Raw genomic sequence first — 21,069 nt, 5'->3', positions numbered from 1 at the left:
AATATAGAGCATCAATGAAGAATGAAAATGAAATTTAATCTGGTGCTTTTTTGATTCTTTTCAGAGCTTCTGCTGCGTGCGCTTCATAAACGGTTAAAATCGTTCGATCATGTATGACAAATTTGTTCTGTTTATCTTTTAAGGTTGACTTATACGCGGGTGAAGTCGCGAGGGACCGCTAGTTAATTATAAAATGACGTCAATGCATTCTACGTTCAAGAAAAAACCAAGAAACACAGTTTACAAAATTAATTAGGATTGGTTTTCCGAAACATTTCTGTGCATTAGATCTGCCAAGAATACCAAACTTCATCATAATTTTTTTGAGTTTTGGAATTCATAGGTGGGAATGAGCTTCCAGAGTTCTCTACGCGTTGCATCACGTGAACGAGCTCATGACAAAGGATCCTAGAGGGGTACCTACTCTACGACAGCTTGAAATTACTGTGATAAATTCGTTGTAAAGCATCGATTTCACACCCAATCGGGTGGGTACTAGAACGGCGAGGGTGTGGGTAATTTCCAAGCTAATATCGCTTTTGGTCGATATTTCCAAATGACGCCGCGGACAATTTGAATTTGTTTGACTGGACTGGTTATTACAAAATTATGCAATCGTTTCGAATTTGAGACTACAGAAAAAACAGAACCTCTAAAGGATCACTCATTTATTTATTTACTAACGACAATAACTACACATATTAGACGGCCGACCGGCGCAGTGGGCAGCGACCCAGCTTTCTGAGTCCTAGGCCGTGGGTTCGATTCCCACAACTGGAAAATTTATGTGTGATGAACATGATCGTTTTTCAGTGTCTGGGTGTTTATCTGTATATTATAAGTATTTATGTGTATTATATTCATAAAAATATTCAACAGCTATCTTAGTACCCATAACACAAGCTAGGCTTAGTTTGGGGCTAGATGGCTATGTGTGTATTGTCGTAGTATACATATATACCATATACTGTATACACATTGGCGTGCATAGAGAATATGCACAGGGTATGCAGATATTATAAAATGAAGAAACTCACCAGTACCAGATATAAATACTTAAGGGTGGGTTTTTTTTATAACTCTTACAAAGCCTATCCTTAAGTTTTTTATACTATACTACGATAATACTCGGAACAAATACATATAACTCGTACTGGAGATTTTCTTCATTTTATATCATCTGCATACCCTGTGCATACTGCATACCCTATATGCACACCAATGCATATACAGTAATAAAATTGTACAATATTTTACACATTCACTTATATAACAAGTGACCATGACATTCACAAAAAAAAATAATGACATGTAAACACAGCAAGAAGAATCATAAAGACGGGAATGAATAGGTGGCTGTCCGTTTGTGCGGTTATAAGATATATATATATATATCTATATATATATCTCAGTTTCCTGCAATGATACGGAAACTTAAAAATGCGCGGATCACTTACTTTAATCGTACTGAACCCACTTTTTTTGTGTGTTTTAGCGATGTGTGGAAGAGGATCGAGATTCCGGCCTCCAGGTAGAAAAGTTCTTGATCAAATTGCGCAGTGCCGTCAAGCTTCTTAGGGTACTGGTACAGAAAATCTGAGGAGGTATTGATTACTGGCTCCGATCAAGTTCATCAATATCCTGGGAGGGTTTGCCCATAATAGCGTCGCTGGGCAGACTGGTCATGGCATGGCAGGTGATCGCAATAGATAGCAACCCGTCTAGCAAGGGGAGGAGACAATTATATCCCCGGGGAAAGCATAAAAATGTATCTTCCCTCTTAGCTTTAACTCTCAGAGCACTGACGCACAAGTGGAAAAAACTTCTCCTATTCCTTTTTCCCGTGCTTTAGCAGGTGGACACGCAAGTTATATCCCTTGTCAGGGTATATAATCGGGGGCTTTAAATTTTGTCTCCTGCCTGTACAAGCACTGCTGTTGTAGCATGACGCTGCTGCCTGTACTCCGTAATATTTTTTATTTGTGCGAAATACAACGAGTTATCTAAAAAGATACCTGGCATCAATATCTTGCATGACTCACCCACAGCTTTTAGAAAAAAAACTCACCGAACACTTATCGGTGAGTTAAATTTTGTGTTAATTTTTTTGTCAAATTAAGTTAACACGACGCTTTGTCAATGCTATGTGCACTTGTAATTGACGTGAATATCAGTCCATGTTTTTGTGTATGTGCTATGTTTAAAAAACGTGTAATATGCATGTTGTTAGTGCTCTTAATAAATAAATAAATTAATTAATTTTTTTTGGTGATAGACTTGACCACAATCGCACAAGTGAAGTGGAAAGTGCAGATGTGGCCTAAGCTTGCCTAGGAGATGCCTATTCACTCTTGTTTTAAAGATACCCAGGTTGTTGTGATTCCCTTAATTGCCTTGTACGAAACTCGCGGGAAGAGGAAAGCTGATGACAACTTCATTCTGATCTACCGTCACCACACGGCCTAATATAATATTATCATTTCCAAATGTGTGGTACGGCTGAAGAATAGTTATAAATTTTCATTGCTCTCGTAGCTTATTAAAACTACCTTTTAAGCTCTTAACTCAGACGCATCAGACTTTTGTACAATTGTCCAATCCTCATTGCACCACTTGGTAGATTTCCGAAATAAAATTTTGCGTGTGTATTTTCTAACTGCCTATGGACTGTAATTACCACTGTTATAATTCTTGTTTTTTTTATGCAGTTGGCTAGCCTGATTGCAAGTAGAGGCAAAACCATCGCCTTCAAACAGAGCAACACTTCGAAGAGCATACAAGGAACACATCCTGCAACGTGCCGCCTTGTGTCCGTAAACCTGAGGCGAAGCTGTTTATGTTATGTGCCTGCAATTAAACTGGCAACCACCTCCTTCAGACCGGAACTTAGTATTGTAACAATGCTGCTTTGCGGCAATAATAAGTGTGGCCGTAGTACTTAACCGTGAAGTTCTTCAGAATACAAGTAAGTAGATTTGGTGATGCGGTGCGCCTTGTTTCACACCTTTAATTATAATGAAATTTTCGCCTTAAATACTCCAGCTGTACTCCTATGTCTGAAGTTTGTAATATTTTCACATACCTACTTTTAATGCCAAATATATTGGTTAAATATATTGTTTCATATTATTTTCTTCATTAAATATTTGTGAATTCCCTTTTTTAATATTTGAAAAACATAAACATTGAAAAACTTCTCTTTAATGTATATTTTGTACAATAAAATAGATCTTCATTTATTGTACAAAACAGTTTCTTAGCCCGTTTAAAATAAATTACTTATTCAGAGCGATCAAGTTGTTTCAACATTTTTATTTTAAAACATTTACCGAATTTTAATATTAGGAGGTACCTTCTCATTAAGATACTCTCAATTACTGAAATTAATATCCCAAATATTAAAAATCCGCATTTATGTATGGACTACAAAGTCACGATCAATTTAGCAGCGTTAAGTAGAACCAAACTTAGGTGGCAACCTAAGAAATAAACAATCAAACACACTTTCGTATTTTTATAATAGTATGGATTTATATTCGTTGAACATAAAATCATCGATTTAATATGATACTATAATAACAAATATTGTGGGTTTGTATCCTCTTTAGATTTATTTTGGGTTTTGGGCTTAAATTATGGAGGGTAGAGGTAAGGAGAGTCATCTTATATGGGAGAAAAGTTGAAAAAGTGTCCAGTTGTTGCGCTAAATAACAGTTCAAAAATCCTCCACAATGGCGCTGGTGGATGCACAGGGTATGGTATGAATGTAGCAATCGTAGATGAATTGAAGTATGCCGAGTTAAAAAATTTAATGTCATTATCGACTAAAGTAGTTAATTATTGAGAATTTCAACAACTTACGTTGTACAAAATATTGTGGTAAATATAACCTTACTTCCTTGTTTATTTTTCAAGCCCACTCTAACAATATTTATATTTGGCGCTTCTTTTAAGAGTTACCTTGATGCAAATGTGGCGCCATCCTAATTTAATACATTTTGACGACACTTTTTCATATACACAGATGATCCTCCTTACCTCTACCCTCCATAGCTTAAATCTATGATACGGCCACAGATAATGTAGAAACTAGAATCTGTACTCTATAAGAGCTCCTATTTATGTATATTTGTCTATGATTCAACATGGCTGACTGTTACGGATGGAATTTTGCGCCGCTATATTTTCGTAATTTCTGGTTATTGAAGTAGTTTTTTTATCCAAGGAAATACATTGCCTTATAGCAAATAATGTAAGTCAATGTGTGTAATATAAATTTGGGCGTAAGTATGCTGTTCATTATGTTAATTGCAGTAATTTCACGGAAATCCTTGAACGATGTGTATGGCGATGCAACTCGTACTTTCGTGTTTATATTTTCCGGTGAATTTCCAGGTGTACTGAAGATGCCAGTTAATTCTTTATTGGAAAATAAAAGAGGTGTTGAGAAATCCAAACTTTCGCTGTCACTCAATAGAAATAATGCTAATAAATTGAGCAATGAAAATAAACCTGCGAGTCTAAAAAATATCTGTATTCGCCCGGAAACCAGCGGCAATAAAGAAAATAATCCAGCGAAGAGGCCTTTTGGAGGCACGTATCATAATACATTACAAGCTGCAAAAAAGTTAAAACCTCTAACAGACGTGGCTAAGATTCAAGGTATGCTAAAACTGTTTTATGTCATGAAACATTAAACTGTTTACCTAAATGTTCTAGTGGTAGATGATCTACAGATCTTGAGAGCCTGGGTTCGATTCCGATAGCCACGCCAAATATTAATACCGGTTTACTCAGATTATAGAGTAGTGAAAGTCGAAACAAAATCAATAAAGGTTGGATAATCAAATGTTGGATACTAAGTGTTGTAGTAATATCATACTGCTGTAAGAAATATCCTGATATTTCTTGTTGCTGTAACAAGTTATATCCCTCAACAGAGTCTCGGCTGGTAGTTCAGGTGCCATTAGGAAACTCTGCCATGTTGAATGGCCACCACCCATCAGACAACCAGTACAGTGGGAGTACACAATGGAAGGCTCCCATTGCAACTCTTTCCAATCTTGGGAATACTTGTTTTCTGAACAGCGTGCTTTATACTCTAAGGTATGTGTAACTACTAATCATCAACCTAAGTGTAAATAGTTAAACAAAACACATAAACAATGAGTTCAGGATCAAAACAAATGTTTAAATGATCATACAATATTTAATCTACATTTTTGTGGGTTATGGGTTTGAATGTTTTGCTTCACTACATCCAATAATTGATCAACAATTTGTTGTTACTATGTAGATGTGTGTTTTATCTATATATTTTAGTATCATATGACTAAAAGCGTGATGTGATGTTAAAGCAAAGGCTGAATTTATTTCTCAGATTTGAACATAATTTAACTCTTATTATGAATACTAGCTGACCTGTGCAACTTCATCTGCACCAAATCGGTTATTACCGGAAAACATGAATAAAATGACATTTACTAAAAATGAATCCTAGCTAGATTTATTCATCACTCCTGAAACCCCCTGTATACTAAATTTCATGTAAATCATTGGAGCTGATTCCGAGATTCCAATTATATGTATACAAGAATTGCTTGTTTAAAGATATAATAAGATTTGACTGATAGCGTAACAAATAAATGACATAAATTTCTCCCATATGACAATATTTAAAAAAACTTATGTTTTAAAGTAGATAGTAGTGGGTCACAGCCTATAATACCTATAAATTTGAGTGATAAAACTGAAATCTCTATGAAATCTGTTATCAAAATTTGTCATATCATCATCAATTTCACATTGGAGATACATTTTAATATATTGCCATTACTCACACTACTAAAATAAACATAAGCTTGTAACCAGAATGTCTCCCGAAGGTGTTTCCAGTTTTTTCTTTTATATTATTCCTTTCTTAATTTTACAAAATGGACCACTGTAAAGTCACTAACTTAGTAATATGTTCCATACTCAGTGAGAATTCTTACAAAGAATAGACACAAATGCTGTACTGTGCATTGTACACTTATCTGGTCAAAGGAAAGTGGACTATTATATTGGGTTTTTCCCAATAATTTTAGCTCCAGCCCAGTTCTAACAGGATGTTTTTATTTTTGTACAAAAGCTTGTTATTCATAATGCCTATAACCAATTTCTTTGATAGATGTAATTGGGTCAACAAACCTTTGATGAATTGGCATTTCCCTTTGGTCTCAGTTTGATGTTGCCATGATTTGTTACTATTTAGTAAACTTACTACTTTATGATAGCAATGAAAGAATTTCATTTGAAGCAGTCATACAATACAAATGAATAAATTGGGCAAACATTGATTCTGGTGATATATCACAAAATTATTTGACTTTTCTTTTAGATGTGTTATAAAATATTTTAAGTGACAAAAGTCATTTCATTAATCACCTCACCTGATACTTCTTATCTTTTGATTAAATCCCAAGGCTGGCTATCTTTCAAGGAAATGATCTAAAATCAATTTTTGTATTCTATAATAGATGTGAGTGCTTGATGATATATTTATATTTTAAAACCCACAGTCTTTAATATAATTGCAATGATGATGAATGATGGTTGTTTTTTAATTCAAGATTTTCGGCAAATGTCTGAATTGAACTCTTAAAGATAATATTTGCAATATTCTGTGGAATTTAAGACCCACTGCTACTTGTGATTTTTTGTCGCTGTCACCTACTGACGCCCACGATTAGCCCACCGATAAATGTCTCTGGGCGAAAAAACGTGCTCTGTCCTTAGATGGATTTCAAAAAGTCGTTGGTTACTGCAAATATTTGTCAGCGTATTTTCACGTATCTACGGTGTACCTTCTTAGACACATCATCATGGACAAAAAATCATAATGAGCAAGGGCCCATAGTTGAAAAATGCCGCCCATACATTACCAGTCCATAACATCCATCAAATTTCTTTCAGATATGCACCCCAGTTTGTCCACAATCTCCACCATTTGGTATCAGACCTCAGTAGAGTGGAACAAAAGCTGGGAAGCATTAGGTTAAAGAGCTCCTCGCTAGGCCGCAGTGCGGCGGGGCTCGCGTCATCCGGGACCAGGTCTTGGAGCAGTAAGGACTTGCTGTCACTCGGACAGGCGGACAGTAGTGCGACTAAGAGCAAAATACAGGTATATATTATTTATTTATTAGCTTTTCAAGCGAAACAAACAGTACTATTACGCATAAGAGTAAAGCCGTATTTTTATATCACATAACACAATGAAGTTTCGACAACTAAGTTATACCACAATTGTTTAGGGATTAAGTACAACGCGAAAATTATAATATGTAACACTTATTTTGTAATAATTATATTCCTAAAAGTGCCAATTTTGACGTGAAAAATGTCCCTCATACAATATTTGCTGTTGAAAGCATTGCACGCGCGAGTTATAAAGTTATTTGCCGAATACCTTGTCTTACATCTAGCCTACGCAAAGGGAGGTTTACGTCTTGCATTTAACCAACGACATGCGAAATCGATATTACTCAGAAGAAGTGGAGAGTCAACTTAACTATGTATTATTTTATATAACAACATTTGATCTCTTATATTGCGTCTTTTCTCTTCAAAATTTATATTTTGATAATGTTGGTTTACAGTGAACATTTAGCTCGATTCGCTACAATGTACGAAAAATCTGTATGTAGAAATTTATAACTCCTTCAATCTTTATACTCCATACAGATCTACCAAAATGTAACATGTATGTTAAAAAGAAAATGCACTGTAACAATATAAATATTAGAAGCAAAAATAAACTCGTTGTGCAGTTTACTAGGCTACACAAAATTGCAAATTCATTCAAGGGCAATTGTATATTATTTTATAACAAATCACCAAATGAAATCTTTGAGTTGTCTCTCAATATGTTCAAAGTTTATATAAAACGTAAGTTTACAGAAAAATCCTATTATGATATTAAGGATTATTTAAACGATAAAAAAGCTTGGGTGTGAATTGCTGTAGCTTCATAACTTAATTTAATTTTACTGGAAGATGGTGATAACAAAGAAATAAATTTACACGGCTAAGTTTGTAGTGGGCTCTTCTTAGACCAGGGCGCGTTTGGAACCCTCGTAGTTTTAGATTTAAGTTGGCGAACGAAGTTATCACCATCCCGTTACAATTATGTAAACAAATATGTATGAACGCTTCATAAGTGCCTGTGATAGGCCTACATGAACAAAGAAATTTTGAATTTGAATTTGAATTTGTACGCTCATTTTGCTTCAACGCTGGAACTATCCCACGAGATGTTGACTTTACAATGAATAATTGCTAAGTCAACATCTCCAAAAAGTGACGCTCACTACTTTCCAATATTACGTTGGTTTATTGTTTGGTTTTATAACATCATAATCTGTGATTAGAAAAGATGTTGAAATTACATGGAATTTCATAGCTATCATATTTTAATGATGTTCCAAATATAATATTTGTTAAATACAAGCAGTTAGCGATGTGTTTTATTATTCACAATACTTCACAGTATGTATAAGCACAGAACTCGACTAAAAATTATTGACTTCATCGATGTCTCTATTTTAATAAATAATGAAACTGTAGGTATCTACGATAGGAAATATCAAGGTCGAAGCCTACCCTTTGAACATAAATCAATAAGTTATTAGACTTTCGCTTTCTTAACTTACTAAATAGAACATCTATTAAGAATTTATAACTCTTTTAAAGGCTATTGACTGATTGATTTGAGGAAAGACGAAAACATAATTTTCCATTGGCTCATCTTAACCCTACAAGATCAATGCAAATTTAAAAAAAAAACTTAACATAGTTTTAATACTGCTGATCGACTTTCAAGAAACGGTCATAAATTAGTGATACCACCATATCGTCTTAGGAAATACAGAAAACCTTTGTGGAGCTGAGTAATATGCTTTTATAACATGATACCGAAAGTAATATTAGATTTACCATTACATAAGTTTATAGAATGTATAAAAACACATTTAATACATCGAGGTTACTATATATACTACTAGCTGTTGCCCGCGACTTCGTCTGCGTTTGATTTTGTTTCTTGATGTGGCATTCAATTTTGTCGTAGTTCTAAAAAAATTTAAAGTATTCAGTATCGCTTAGCCTTAGGGTTTGCTGCTGTCCGCTGAGGAGTCTGTCCTCTATCTCCAATAACATTCATCAGATCCACACAAAGTTTGGGCAAAATTAAATAAATATTATAACCTCTACTATCGACAAAAATAATTATTAAAATCGGTTATAATTTGTCGGAGTTATCGTGTAAAAGCGTCAAACACTTATCCCCTCTCCCAAAGGGGTCGGGATAAAAAGTATCCTATATTACTTCGACGGCCGACTGGCGCAGTGGGCAGCGACCCTGCTTTCTGAGTCCAAGGCCGTGGGTTCGATTCCCACAACTGGAAAATGTTTGTGTGATGAGCATAAGTGTTTTTCAGTGTCTGGGTGTTTATATGTATTTTCTAAGTATTTATTTATATATAATTCCTAAAAATATTCATCAGTCATCTTAGTACCCATAACACAAGCTACGCTTACTTTGGGGCTAGGTGGCGATGTGTGTATTGTCTTAGTATATTTATTTATTTATTTACTTCTAACCAAGAATATGTTTACAAAGTTTCATGAGGATTGGTTAAGTAGTTTTTGCGTGAAAGTGTAACAAACAAACTTACATTGACATTTATAATATTAGTAGGGATTATGAATTTCATAAAGACAAGGTTGCCTGGAAACAAGCCGCGTTCATCTCACACAAGATAGAACAAAGATTGTTAAATTGTAAAACGATGTTGAAAAAGAGCAACTGCTGAGTTTCTTGTCGGCTTCTCCTCGGTGGAATCTGCCTTCCGAACCGGTGGCAGAGTACTTGACATACTTTAATTTTGTTTAGAGAATTGATCCATAACCTATGAAAGCCGCGAAAGATATTTGTTAATATTAAAATACATAATAAAAATGTCCTGTGTTATCTAAAATATACATATCTACCAAACAGCATCTATCGTTTGCAAGATAAACCTTGATGGATTGTCTTGCTATTTATAATACTCGGCAGACAGTTTCTGTCATGTAAATCACAGATTTATGTAAAACTAAATCACTTTACTTTTCTGACTTCACAAAAAGAGGAGTCTAAGTTCACCTTTCTTTTTTATGTAAGCTAATCTAACCTGACAGGTTAGTTCATTACCACTCTAGACTGCATCATCACTTTCCACCACGTTAGATTGCAGTCAACAACTAAGCTGTGGAGGAAAAAATAATAGCCACGTCAGAAGCATCAACGCAAGGTCGAGTCACGAATCGTCACGCTTGTAGGTTTGACGACTTTCAGCCTCCCAAAAAAGACGGAATCTGTTGATGTTACAGATAGCAACAGAAAAACTCCACGAGACATACCTGAGCCTGCGAGCTGCTGAGAGCAAATGCCTCCACTGCGGTGCGACTGACGCTATACCAGAGCCTTATGCCGCTGATTCCTTCCTCGCAGCTCTGAGAGAAGTCAATTCGACCTTTGAAGGTAACCTATCTTATTGATTTATTATAAATATTATAAGTCTAGATGGTACAAAAACAAATACATAAATGTAAATATAATATTATATTTTTTTTAATTGTTTTTTACCTACACTTGGAGTAAATATCAAGTAAGCCCATGATTGCAATCTCACCTGATTTACAGTCTTAAGTTTTCTGGCTCACCTATAAGAGGTATGGCAGTTATATTAAACCCATACTCTAATCAAGTGGCATTTTAACGGAACAACTTTGTCCCACAAAACACCCACTAAACCAGAGAAAAGTCTGTAATCAGAAATTACACCTGCTTGGGGATGAAACCCGGGCCCTCCTTCCCATAAGACCACAGCACTATCAACTGAACCAAAGAGGTCATAGAAAGTATGAATAAAATGTATAACTCATTTCACTTATGGCGGTGAAATGTAGACGCTTAGAAATAAACTGATTCACAAATTTAAAGTCACTCAATAAGCTAAGAATAGAACTAGAAACGGAGGGATCTGTAGGAGAACCAAAGTCACTGACATAGCCCAAACTATCAGCAAGTTATAATAGCAATGGTCAGTCCATGCCTGTTGTAAGTGAGATGGCCGTTGGATCAGGAAAGTTATAGAGTGGAAACCAAAAACAAGCAAGCATAGTATTAGTGTATTTGTATCTCTGTAACTACTTTTTTTCTTTGGTGTACAATAAAAGTGTATTCATTAAATCATTCATTCATTCATTCATTCATTCATTCATAGTGGAAACTCCCTCAAGCAGTGGGGTGTCGGGGAGTGGGTGGATAAGAAAGGCGAGGACCGGATGTGATGTCGCTTTTTGAGCCTATGTTCAAGAGTGAGTGTAGCTTGAAATTATAATTAAATTATAAAATGTATTTGCAGGCAATCGTCAACAAGACGCCCACGAGTTACTGGTGTGTATCCTAGACAGCATACGAGAAACGTGCCGAGCACTCGGCGCGCGTGCATCGAGGCTGCAACTACAAGAAAATGGTGACAGGTACTTAATTAACTACAAGAAAATGGTACTTAATTATATTAGTCAGAGGGAAGCGAAAAGTTTTAGATTTAATTTTGGAGAAATTTGCATTTTGACGGTTAAAAAAATTGTATTCATTTATTTATTTCATAATTGACGGAAGGGGGGTTATATCCTAGTGGGTAAAGCTCCGGCTTCTCTTCAGCAGAGTTCGAGCCCGGCACCTCAACTTTTCAGAGTTAGTTAAGTGCGTTTTGAATTTAAGCAATTGATAAGTCATGATTTAACAGTGAATGGAAATATTGTGAGGAATATCTAAGAGTTTTCCTAAGCATTCCAAAAGGTGTGTTAAGTCCACTTATTTACTGCTTAAGCCCTTCTTATAGTGAGAGGAGACTATTGACCTTTAGTAGGCCGGTAATATGTTGATAATGTTGATGATGAATAATTGTTCAACTAAGGATCATGCCAGAGAACCCATCGCCTATAAATAGCATGGAGCAATGCAACTTTGTATGGAATACACCCATTGACCAGAGGCATAGGAGCAAAGCCTCAAGTGCCTGCAATTTTACACCGGCAACCCCACCCTTCAGTCAGAAACACAGCATTCCAAATATGCTGCTTGCCTGGACGAGCTCTGCCAAAAAAGTTCTTCTACTTAAACTACTTTGATCAGCACCTTTATTACCTCTTGCTTAAAGTATTATTATTTTATATTGTTGCCATTTCGTGTTTGAATCTCATCTACATGTCAAGGTATGTCAAAGAAACTGTCATTTTGAAGACAATTTCTTTAAAATCCGTATTTTTTATTACAGCAACGGGATTGGACGCCAACCGAACCTGGACGTCGACGGTGGTAAAACGCTAGGCAATCTGCGCAAGTCCTGGAAAAAACGCAAGGAAGTGAAGACGAACGAGAAACGGAACTCACCCTCGGAAGAGCGACCACCCTCACCAGATCCCGAGAAAGAAGAACGGTCTCGACCCGGCTGGGATTTTGTTGCAGATGACTTTGAAGGTAGGTCCTATAACATCTGGTCACCATAAAAGTTGATTTATAAGTATTGATTTAATTTGCACTTTGTCAGAACCCTGAACTAATTTACACTATTTAAGTAAGTTTTTTGGGTTAAAAATTATCCTGGATATATTTCGAAAACCCTATTTTAATAACAAATTTAATTTAAAAAAGATTAATTTGAGGAATGCGCTTTGTGCATAATTGTACAGGAACTGTGCGTTTTTCGGAATAAAAAGTATAGGTACCTTTTACTTGCAGAATAAATTCAAATTGAAATTCAAAAATTCTGTATTCATGTAGGCGTATAACAGGCACTTATGATGCGTTCATACAAATATGTTTACATAGTTGTAAGGGGATGATGATAACTTCGTTCCCCAACTTAAACCTAAAGCTACGAGGGTTCCAAACGCGCCCTGGTCTAAGAAGACTGGCCTACAACAAACTTAGCCAGGTAATTTTTTTTTGTTATCACCATCTCACAGTAAATTTATATTAAGCTATGAAGCTAGAGCAATTCACAGCCAAGCTTGTTTATCTCTAATATTTTTTACTCTCTGGCCCACAATAAAAAAGATAAAAATCTCTCAAATAATTGCTATATGAAAAGAGAACCAACACATATTTAGAGTTTTTAATATAAATGATTCATGCTTGGTTTGTTTTAGGCATGATGGTAGTCCGGACAATGTGTCTCGAATGTGAAGCGGTGACTGAGAAAGCTCAGGCAGTGTGTGAGCTCTGTGTACCAGTGGGGGAAGATGACACAGCCGAGGAACCGTTTCGATCTGCATGCCTCTCCAGTGAATACCTACGCGACCAAAACAAGGTTAGAACTAAGAACATAGTAACATTTGCAGTGTAGTACCAATCATGTGTCTCTGAGAAAGCTCCAGCAGTATGCAAGCTCAATATATCATTGGTAGATGTTATACGGCCTGAGGGACAGTTTTTATCTGCATACCTCCCCAGTAAAATAAGAATTACTCAGTAATAAGAATTAATACTTTGAATTTTGATCCTTAAAGGCTTTATTGTTATTGCTCTAAAAAGTAGTTCAAGTTTAAGAATTTTCAGACAATTATAATTTAATTTAATGACACATCTACACTATTACATAACAAAATAATTAAAAACTAAACTAAATCAAAAAAACTTACATATTAATATTCAATATACAAAAAGTTACAAATTAGAATTTTTGCGTCCAGGCTGCAGTACGTGGAGTTAAATACGCTATTGTTTTGCTCAAATCGCATGAAGAAGTTTTCACTTTAAAAAAAAATAGAAAAACGGTTAAACTAAAGGCCCCATCCCTGCAACTACCCGCTAATTCCATAGCTCCTTAAGCTCAAAAGTCTGGTAGAAGTTTCATAAAACACTATTTTTTTAATTCTCTAATTGCTATAACCTTTGAACGAATCATCCGATTAGGCGCAGCTTATCGAGCCCTACGAAGAATACTTGAATATTTTTGTCTGAATGATCAAAACTCATTCAGACGAAAATATTCAAAATTATACTAAAAAAAACACTTTTTTCGTAATTTTTCGTTTTCGATATCTCTCGAACGGATCAACCGATTTTGACCGGACCGGCGGCGATCGACGGAGTGTATCAAGCTTAAGAGCTGATAATTTTTTGGGATCGATCGTTAGAGCCTGTTAAGTTATTCTAAAAAACAGATTTTCAAAATTTTTATTTTTGAGATTTCTCGGAATCTCTCGGTCCGGATCGATCTTTAAATTGTGGAAAATCTAAGTTTGGTAAAGCCCTTTCGAATGCCGCCAATCGATCAAGCCGTTCAAAAGTCATGAGAGGGATACATACATACACACAAACACACAAACACACACACACACACACACACACACACACACACACACACACATACATACATACATACCATCGCGGGAATAGTCAGGAAAGCTTTCTAGTACCTCGAAAAGTCGACATCTGATGAAAACTCGATTTTCGAAAAACGGTGTGAATCCAATAACTTCCCAACTTTTGAAAATTTATAACGTTCTTAGCGGGAAGTTAAAAACTTGACTACCAAAATTTTATTGTAAATTTCACTCGCTCCAGTACTGGTGCGAGCGCTGCCTGCGCTACAACGAAGCGCGGCGAAGCGTAGCGTACTCGCGCCTCCCACGCCTGCTGGTGCTGCAGCTAAAGCGATTCAGCGGCGGCATGGAGAAGATCACCCGCCACGCGCCCACGCCGCTGCTCATGCCGTGCTTCTGCGAGCCGTGCGCGAAGCGGGCGCCCGACCACGAACCCGCTCACAGGTACAGTCAACTCAAAGTTGCTTGCTTGTCTGGCTGTGTTCTACAGGATACATTTGGTCAAACCATCTCCTTTCTACCATCGAACTGCTAGGTACCGAAAGAATCTGCACCGTCTGTTACGTTGTTGAAATACCATCAACACGTACGAAGCGTTTTGCTTCTTCCTTTCTGATCCGCACCGCAAAGGCCTGGAATGCCCTCCCATCTTCCGTCTTCCCCGATACCTTCAAATCAGGAGTGAATAGGCATCTTCTAGGCAAGCGCGCTTCATCTTAGGCTACATCATCAGGCTTGCCATCAGGTGTGATTGCAGTCAAGTACTTGGCTATATATTAAAAAAAAAAAAATCAAAGTCGTCAAAAAAGTCAAAAAAAAATCTTTATTCAAACAGGCACATAGATGGCACTTTTGATGCGTACATTACATGTAAAATATGACACAGAAGTGAATATTGGATAGAAGTAGGCGTTACTTTGCGGACATACATAATATACTAGCTGTACCCTGCCACGCTTCGCTGTGGCACATTGTGATTTAATGGTTGAGAAAAATAGATAAAAACAATCCTTGATGCGTATCATATATCATGCTAAAATTTCAGCTCAATCGTACTTTAATGTTTATGTATTTATTTAGTTTACGGGGCACGCCCCGAGAAAACTATTATAAATTCATAGTAAAAAGTAATGAATTACATAAGTTATGAATTTCATAGGCAAAATTTAAAAGCAGCAACTTTGGGTTACACTATTGCAATTTTCTAGAGGATCTTTATTTTTTTTTAAATAAATTATAGCCTATGTTAGAGCAAGTGATATTTAATTGTGTAAATCAAAAACGCTTATACCGTTCCCACTTAACCATCATGTTACTTTGGGATATTTGATGAACAGGAACATTGGATGAACAGGTGTTACTTTGAGGAAGTATGTCTTATACAATAAATATCAAAAAATATTGTAATTTTCATAGGTCGATATTTATGATATAAAGTACAACACCTGTACAGACAGCGGGGATGTTAAGTAAGGACAAACAAACAAACACACTTTCGCATTTATAATATTAGTTTGGATTATTTAGAGTCAACGTTCACTTTTCACTCTGTCGGTATTTTGATATAAACACGGGAGGTTTTTCTACTTCAGTCTTGTGTGAGAATCAGAGATAACAACTTTCTCTCCCAATCACCAGATACATCCTGTGGGCGGTAATAATGCATCTCGGTCAAACACTCACTGGCGGACACTACGTCGCGTACGCGCGGGACAGCTCGCAAGCGGACACCAAGTGCGAGCGGGAGGGGGGAGGGGACGCGTCCACGGCAAACAGCGGCTCCAGCTTCATGAGGTCACTCTTCAACAGGCCCCGACCTTCACCTGCTGGTGTGTATGAGACTTTATAATCTCCAGATATATTTTCCAATTACGCGGGTATTATAGTGAACAAGTGTATGCGCAAATACAGATGCATCTATAATCTCGCCTCATCGAATTGCGCTTTAAATTTTCACAAAAAAATCATTCATTTAACTGGGATAAAAACCATGCAAGTTCATAAATTACCTCTATACATAAAATACTATATTTTAATAAATATACTACGACAATACACACATCGCCATCTAGCCCCAAACTAAGCGTTTGCTTGTGTTATGGGTACTAAGATGACTGATAAATTTTTTTATGAAACTGAAATTATCACTCACTGAAAATCATTAATTTTCATCACACAAAGATTTTCCAGTTGTGGCCGTCATGGCTCAGTCACTTTGTGGCTGCGTAATTGAAAGTAGAGCCAAAAGACACAGTTTCACATTTATAATATTACAAGCTGTTGCCTAATATTATGTTTTTGACAACTCCCGTGGGAACCATTCGGTTTCGTGGAGTAAAAAGTCTCTGACTTACCAACTAACTTTATGCTAAAATTCAAAATGGTTGCTTATTAAGGGCGTAACGGAAGGCTAACAAACCAACACACTTTCTCATTTATAGTATTAGTTAGGATTGTAGCGATTAAGTTGCTACTATTAAAATTACCAACCATATCTATCATTTAAGGCAAAGGTTTGTTTATTTATTTTTTTACGAACTATTTATTTGTTTTTATTAATAGGTTGCACTGCCAACGAGTGCTGTGTCCCCAGAACCAGGCCAGAAGCATGCTGGCTTGCCTGTGACGATGACCTAGTCAAACCCATATCCAATGAAGAGTTTGAGGATCTCCTCTCCGCGGAACCCAAAATGAGGTCTGCGGCTACACCATACCTTCTTTTCTATGTCAAGAGTGAAATTGGCTAGTTTATCAAAATTGTTGTGTATGCGACCAATGCTCGTCAAGTAATGTGTCATCGGGAGGGTATTATATTAAATATTGTACAACATAGGCGACTCTTGTCGGCACATTTTACTATCGTATTTAATTTCAATTATTTATTTACCGACACAAAATTTGTAATATAAACGCGGCATTAGATGGTTCATCTGTTGTAAGCACTTTTTTTAATAGAATTTGCAGACACTCTTCTCAAACTTCATCACATAATATGAAAAATTTATTTGGACACTTCGGGAGTGTTGATAGCTGAAATATGTAATGATGAACCGTCTAAAACTGGCTTAAGGTGTTACAGAGGTATACATTATTTTATGCTTATTTATCAGACTAAACAAAAATAAGGGAAATCAATTTTAAAATATGTAACAGAATTTTTTGTTGTCTACATGGGACCATCTGTTAATTGCGTTTTAGTATGTCAAGAGCAGGGTCTCTATAGTTAAAAGTGGTTTTAGTTTAAACGTAGATTAAAATAATAATAGAAGATCTTTTAAGGTCATTACAAGATTAGATTGCGGGTATGTGGTTCAGTGTCTGAATGGTATGAATATTTAATTAATGTTTTGATTCGTAAAATAAATAAATATGATAAAGATGAGTGGAGTATGTATTTCGTTCTTTGCACCAAAATTACATTCTTACAAGCCACGTTAAGCCATTAAGCAATATTATTTAAACATGCATTAACAATCTCTTTTTTTAAAGACCCTTGTATTATAGTACCAAGTAATATGCTATGAAATTAAGATTATTTTTATTACAAGTTATGAGCACTTACTTACTTACTTTTGTCATAATATTTTTATCAATGTCACTGGAACTAAGAAACCAGTGTTAGACATTAATTGATGGTCCCAATGCATTTTCACAAGATACGCGACTTATTGAGTAGTTCTGCCAAGATTGACGGGCTGTTTATGGTATTTTATTTTTGAGAGGTTATAACGAGGCATTAAAACCACTCTCATTTCCGATTGGACAATACTTGCGCGCCATGGCTGATTTGAACAAAAAATTCGTATAATATTGGTATATTACCAATAGTATTTTCTACCCCACGACTCATCAGTGATATGTGTATTTCTGTAGTGCTGAATTTATTTGAAACAGTTCGTAGTTTAGAGAGAGATTTATTAAGAATTTTCAAACTTCTATGTTTATCTATATTATAATTTTTTATGCTTTGAAAAGACAATTTATAGGAGACAATTTAATATGTGTCAGCCTGAAGTGATATTATGAATGTAGCAAAAAAAATGTATTAAAACCTAGAGTATTAAAAAGTCTATCAATAGAGGATATATTGTAAAGCATAAATATATAGCAATATCACATTTATCGCCTGTTAAAATCGGACAATATGAACTAAAAGGTATTTAAGGGAAAACTATAATTTTTGGAAAAATTGTACCTTCAACTTATTAATTGTTTAACAAAAATATTTAAACCATTGTTAACTGCGTCAAATTTAATTAAATGTTCACATTGCTACTACTTCTTCTATAGACAATATGGGCCTAAGTACTATTTACATATAACTATCTATCTATATGTAACTCTGTCATATAAATATTTATTAGACGTAAATAAAGAGAAAAGAAGATTTGTTGCCATTTCAACAACTTTAAACAGCTACAAATATCTTCCTTATGCTTATTTATCCAAAAAGAGTTATATAGATGGTTAAGTGAAATAACGAAAAGTCATATGGACAATTTTATATCTTGTTTGTAGGAAATTTCATGACAAAATATCTTGTAGAGTAGTAAATATCTTGCTTATCTGAGAGTAATCTTTGTATCCAGACCTGATCTCCGCTAAATTCAGAACCGTCATGTTATTCCGTTCAACATTTTATACAGTCCAACTGACACAGAATATTGTATAACTTCTTTATTATTTGGCCTTTATCATTTGTTTCTGAAATAGTAGTTCAAAGATAGAACAATATTATGTATAAAAGATTTAAGAAAATAATTATATAAATACAGTATTACCACGAATATTGTAAGTGCACTTTGCCCTATTAAAGAATAATAAATTAGAGAAAATATATTAGAAAGATTAGTGTTGATATGTACCTATACTTGTCTTCGTGGTAGCACTGTTTTGTCGAACACCAAAAATGTTCAATTTTTCACTTTGTTAACTATACACTTCAGAATGTGTCTTGTAAATTATTACTCTACCGAGTACTATAAATTCGATGAAATGAGATCTTGCTAGAAAAAGTTCTTTGATGATTGTTTAAAGGCTAAAAGTCCAATAATGAGCAAAGCCTTTTAAAATGCATTGAAGTAATTAATACAATTAGGTAATACAGTTTCTTTAACTGACTTGAAATGTTATTAATTAACTCCTAATCTCTTTCTTTTTAATTTTTATTTCCATTACATTGATTGATATAAGAAATCAGAACCACAACGATATCATAACTGCTTGCTTAATAAATGACTGCTTTCTTTATAAAAATTTTAATGATATATACATACGAATTTGCTATGGTTTAAGAACTTACCTTTCCTACAAGCAACTATTTTTCTACTTGGAATGTTAGCATTATCCCTTTTTGATGACTGTTGAATGCTCATGTTTTCTTTTTACTTATTCTAAGTCTCGAAGTCTAAAACTAAGAAATTATCACATTAATAAATTAAAGTTAAGAACATTTCACAAACTTTGACTCATTTTCTAAATCCTTGCTCCTCTTTGTAGATAAAGTAAAACTAAAATACCAAGTTATGACGAGAAATAAATAAATATTTTTGAAGAGATTACATAGTATATCTCTGTTGATACATTATATTTTTTGTTTATAAATGTAGCGAAAGTTTATTAACGGGAAATAATAAAAACAGGACAATTCTTTAAATGCTTTCTTATGAATAATTAATATTTACTACAGTAATTAATGAAAAACTATTTTTTAATGAACAACTTGAACAAGATTACAGTGTTTATTTAAAAAAATGTCAATATTCATAAAATATGTAGTCCAATGAAGCATAAATTTAATAACCCATAAGAAAGTGATTGTATATGTGAAATATTTGCATAATGTATTGTTACTACAGAGTTAAAGATGTATTCAAAATAAAATATAAACTGAAGTATTCTTATGATTATATTGTAATCATAGTTCAAAATAAAAAACATCACCATCACAAAATGTTTGTTTAGCTTAAGTATTTGAATTGTAATTATGTATAACTACAAATTCTTTATTTCGTGGTGATTGCTTTTCTATTTATAAGCTGTATATTTGTCGCGGTTGCCATTCCATAAGCCTTTGAAAAAGGTAAAATTCTTGTCAGTAGTTATACTTAATGAGTTGAATTTATACAGAAACTCTGGTTACAATTAATTTTTATTGTAAATTTGATTGGAATAAATTTAATTTAACTATTACCTGTTTTAGTTTCCCTTTTGACTGATAAAAAAAACCCTAAATAGTTTCATCCTTATTCCTATAGTTCAAAACATAGTCGTGACAAGTTGTGTAAGTAATTATTAGGAGTTCACTTATTTGAACTTATTGTAACAGATAACTTTTCTCTGCACGGCTAGCATTTTCTCCATTGGGAAATGGCAATATGGGACAGTTTCATATGCATTATGAGCATGGGTGCAAGAGAGGAAATAATATGCATGCCGTGCTTTTGCAGTTGGTCAATTAAATTTTATCACTTGTCAGCAGTGCAGGTGTTCAGACTATTTTCATAGGATTCCTCTAATATTAAAATAAATAAAAAAGAAGTGTGTAATCGCAAAATATCAGCAGATACTGAATTACGAGTTCTACTTTAGAAAAGGAATTAGGTAAGGCTAGGTTGCCCCACATGATTGTTATCACCCATGAAGTTTACA

At 34.8% G+C, this 21,069-nt stretch overlaps 1 protein-coding gene across 3 annotated transcripts; it reads left to right on the top strand.

Moving 5' to 3' along the window:
- The first annotated feature begins 1,555 nt into the window (after window positions 1-1,555).
- LOC120626379 (ubiquitin carboxyl-terminal hydrolase creB) lies at window positions 1,556-20,610 on the top strand. 3 transcript variants are annotated; one of them, XM_039893887.1, is made up of 12 exons: window positions 1,556-1,696; window positions 2,709-2,965; window positions 4,396-4,662; window positions 4,941-5,106; window positions 6,955-7,162; window positions 10,411-10,561; window positions 11,448-11,565; window positions 12,366-12,568; window positions 13,240-13,400; window positions 14,660-14,862; window positions 16,057-16,247; window positions 16,981-20,610. In XM_039893887.1, exons 3-12 carry the CDS (start codon window positions 4,407-4,409, stop codon window positions 17,163-17,165), a joined length of 1,842 nt encoding a protein of 613 aa, XP_039749821.1. In that variant the 5' UTR covers window positions 1,556-1,696; window positions 2,709-2,965; window positions 4,396-4,406; the 3' UTR covers window positions 17,166-20,610. The 3 variants fall into 3 exon arrangements, with proteins under 3 accessions (XP_039749821.1, XP_039749820.1, XP_039749819.1); XM_039893886.1 differs by lacking the exons at window positions 1,556-1,696; window positions 2,709-2,965 and adding an exon at window positions 4,155-4,252; XM_039893885.1 differs by lacking the exons at window positions 1,556-1,696; window positions 2,709-2,965 and adding an exon at window positions 4,155-4,283.
- The last annotated feature ends 459 nt before the right edge of the window (window positions 20,611-21,069 follow it).

Source organism: Pararge aegeria, chromosome 9 (assembly GCF_905163445.1).
Source record: "Pararge aegeria chromosome 9, ilParAegt1.1, whole genome shotgun sequence".
NCBI lineage: Eukaryota > Metazoa > Arthropoda > Insecta > Lepidoptera > Nymphalidae > Pararge > Pararge aegeria.
The sequence above is the reverse complement of the archived record's forward strand: the minus strand, read 5'-3'. Positions and strand labels throughout refer to the sequence as shown.

Excerpts from the sequence above, each read along its gene's own strand:
- LOC120626379 (XM_039893887.1), top strand. The coding sequence starts at position 4,407 with ATGCCAGTTAATTCTTTATTGGAAAATAAAAGAGGTGTTGAGAAATCC. Across the intron at positions 5,107-6,954 it reads AGCGTGCTTTATACTCTAAG|ATATGCACCCCAGTTTGTCC; the intron begins GTATGTGTAACT and ends AATTTCTTTCAG. Across the intron at positions 7,163-10,410 it reads CGACTAAGAGCAAAATACAG|ATAGCAACAGAAAAACTCCA; the intron begins GTATATATTATT and ends TTGATGTTACAG.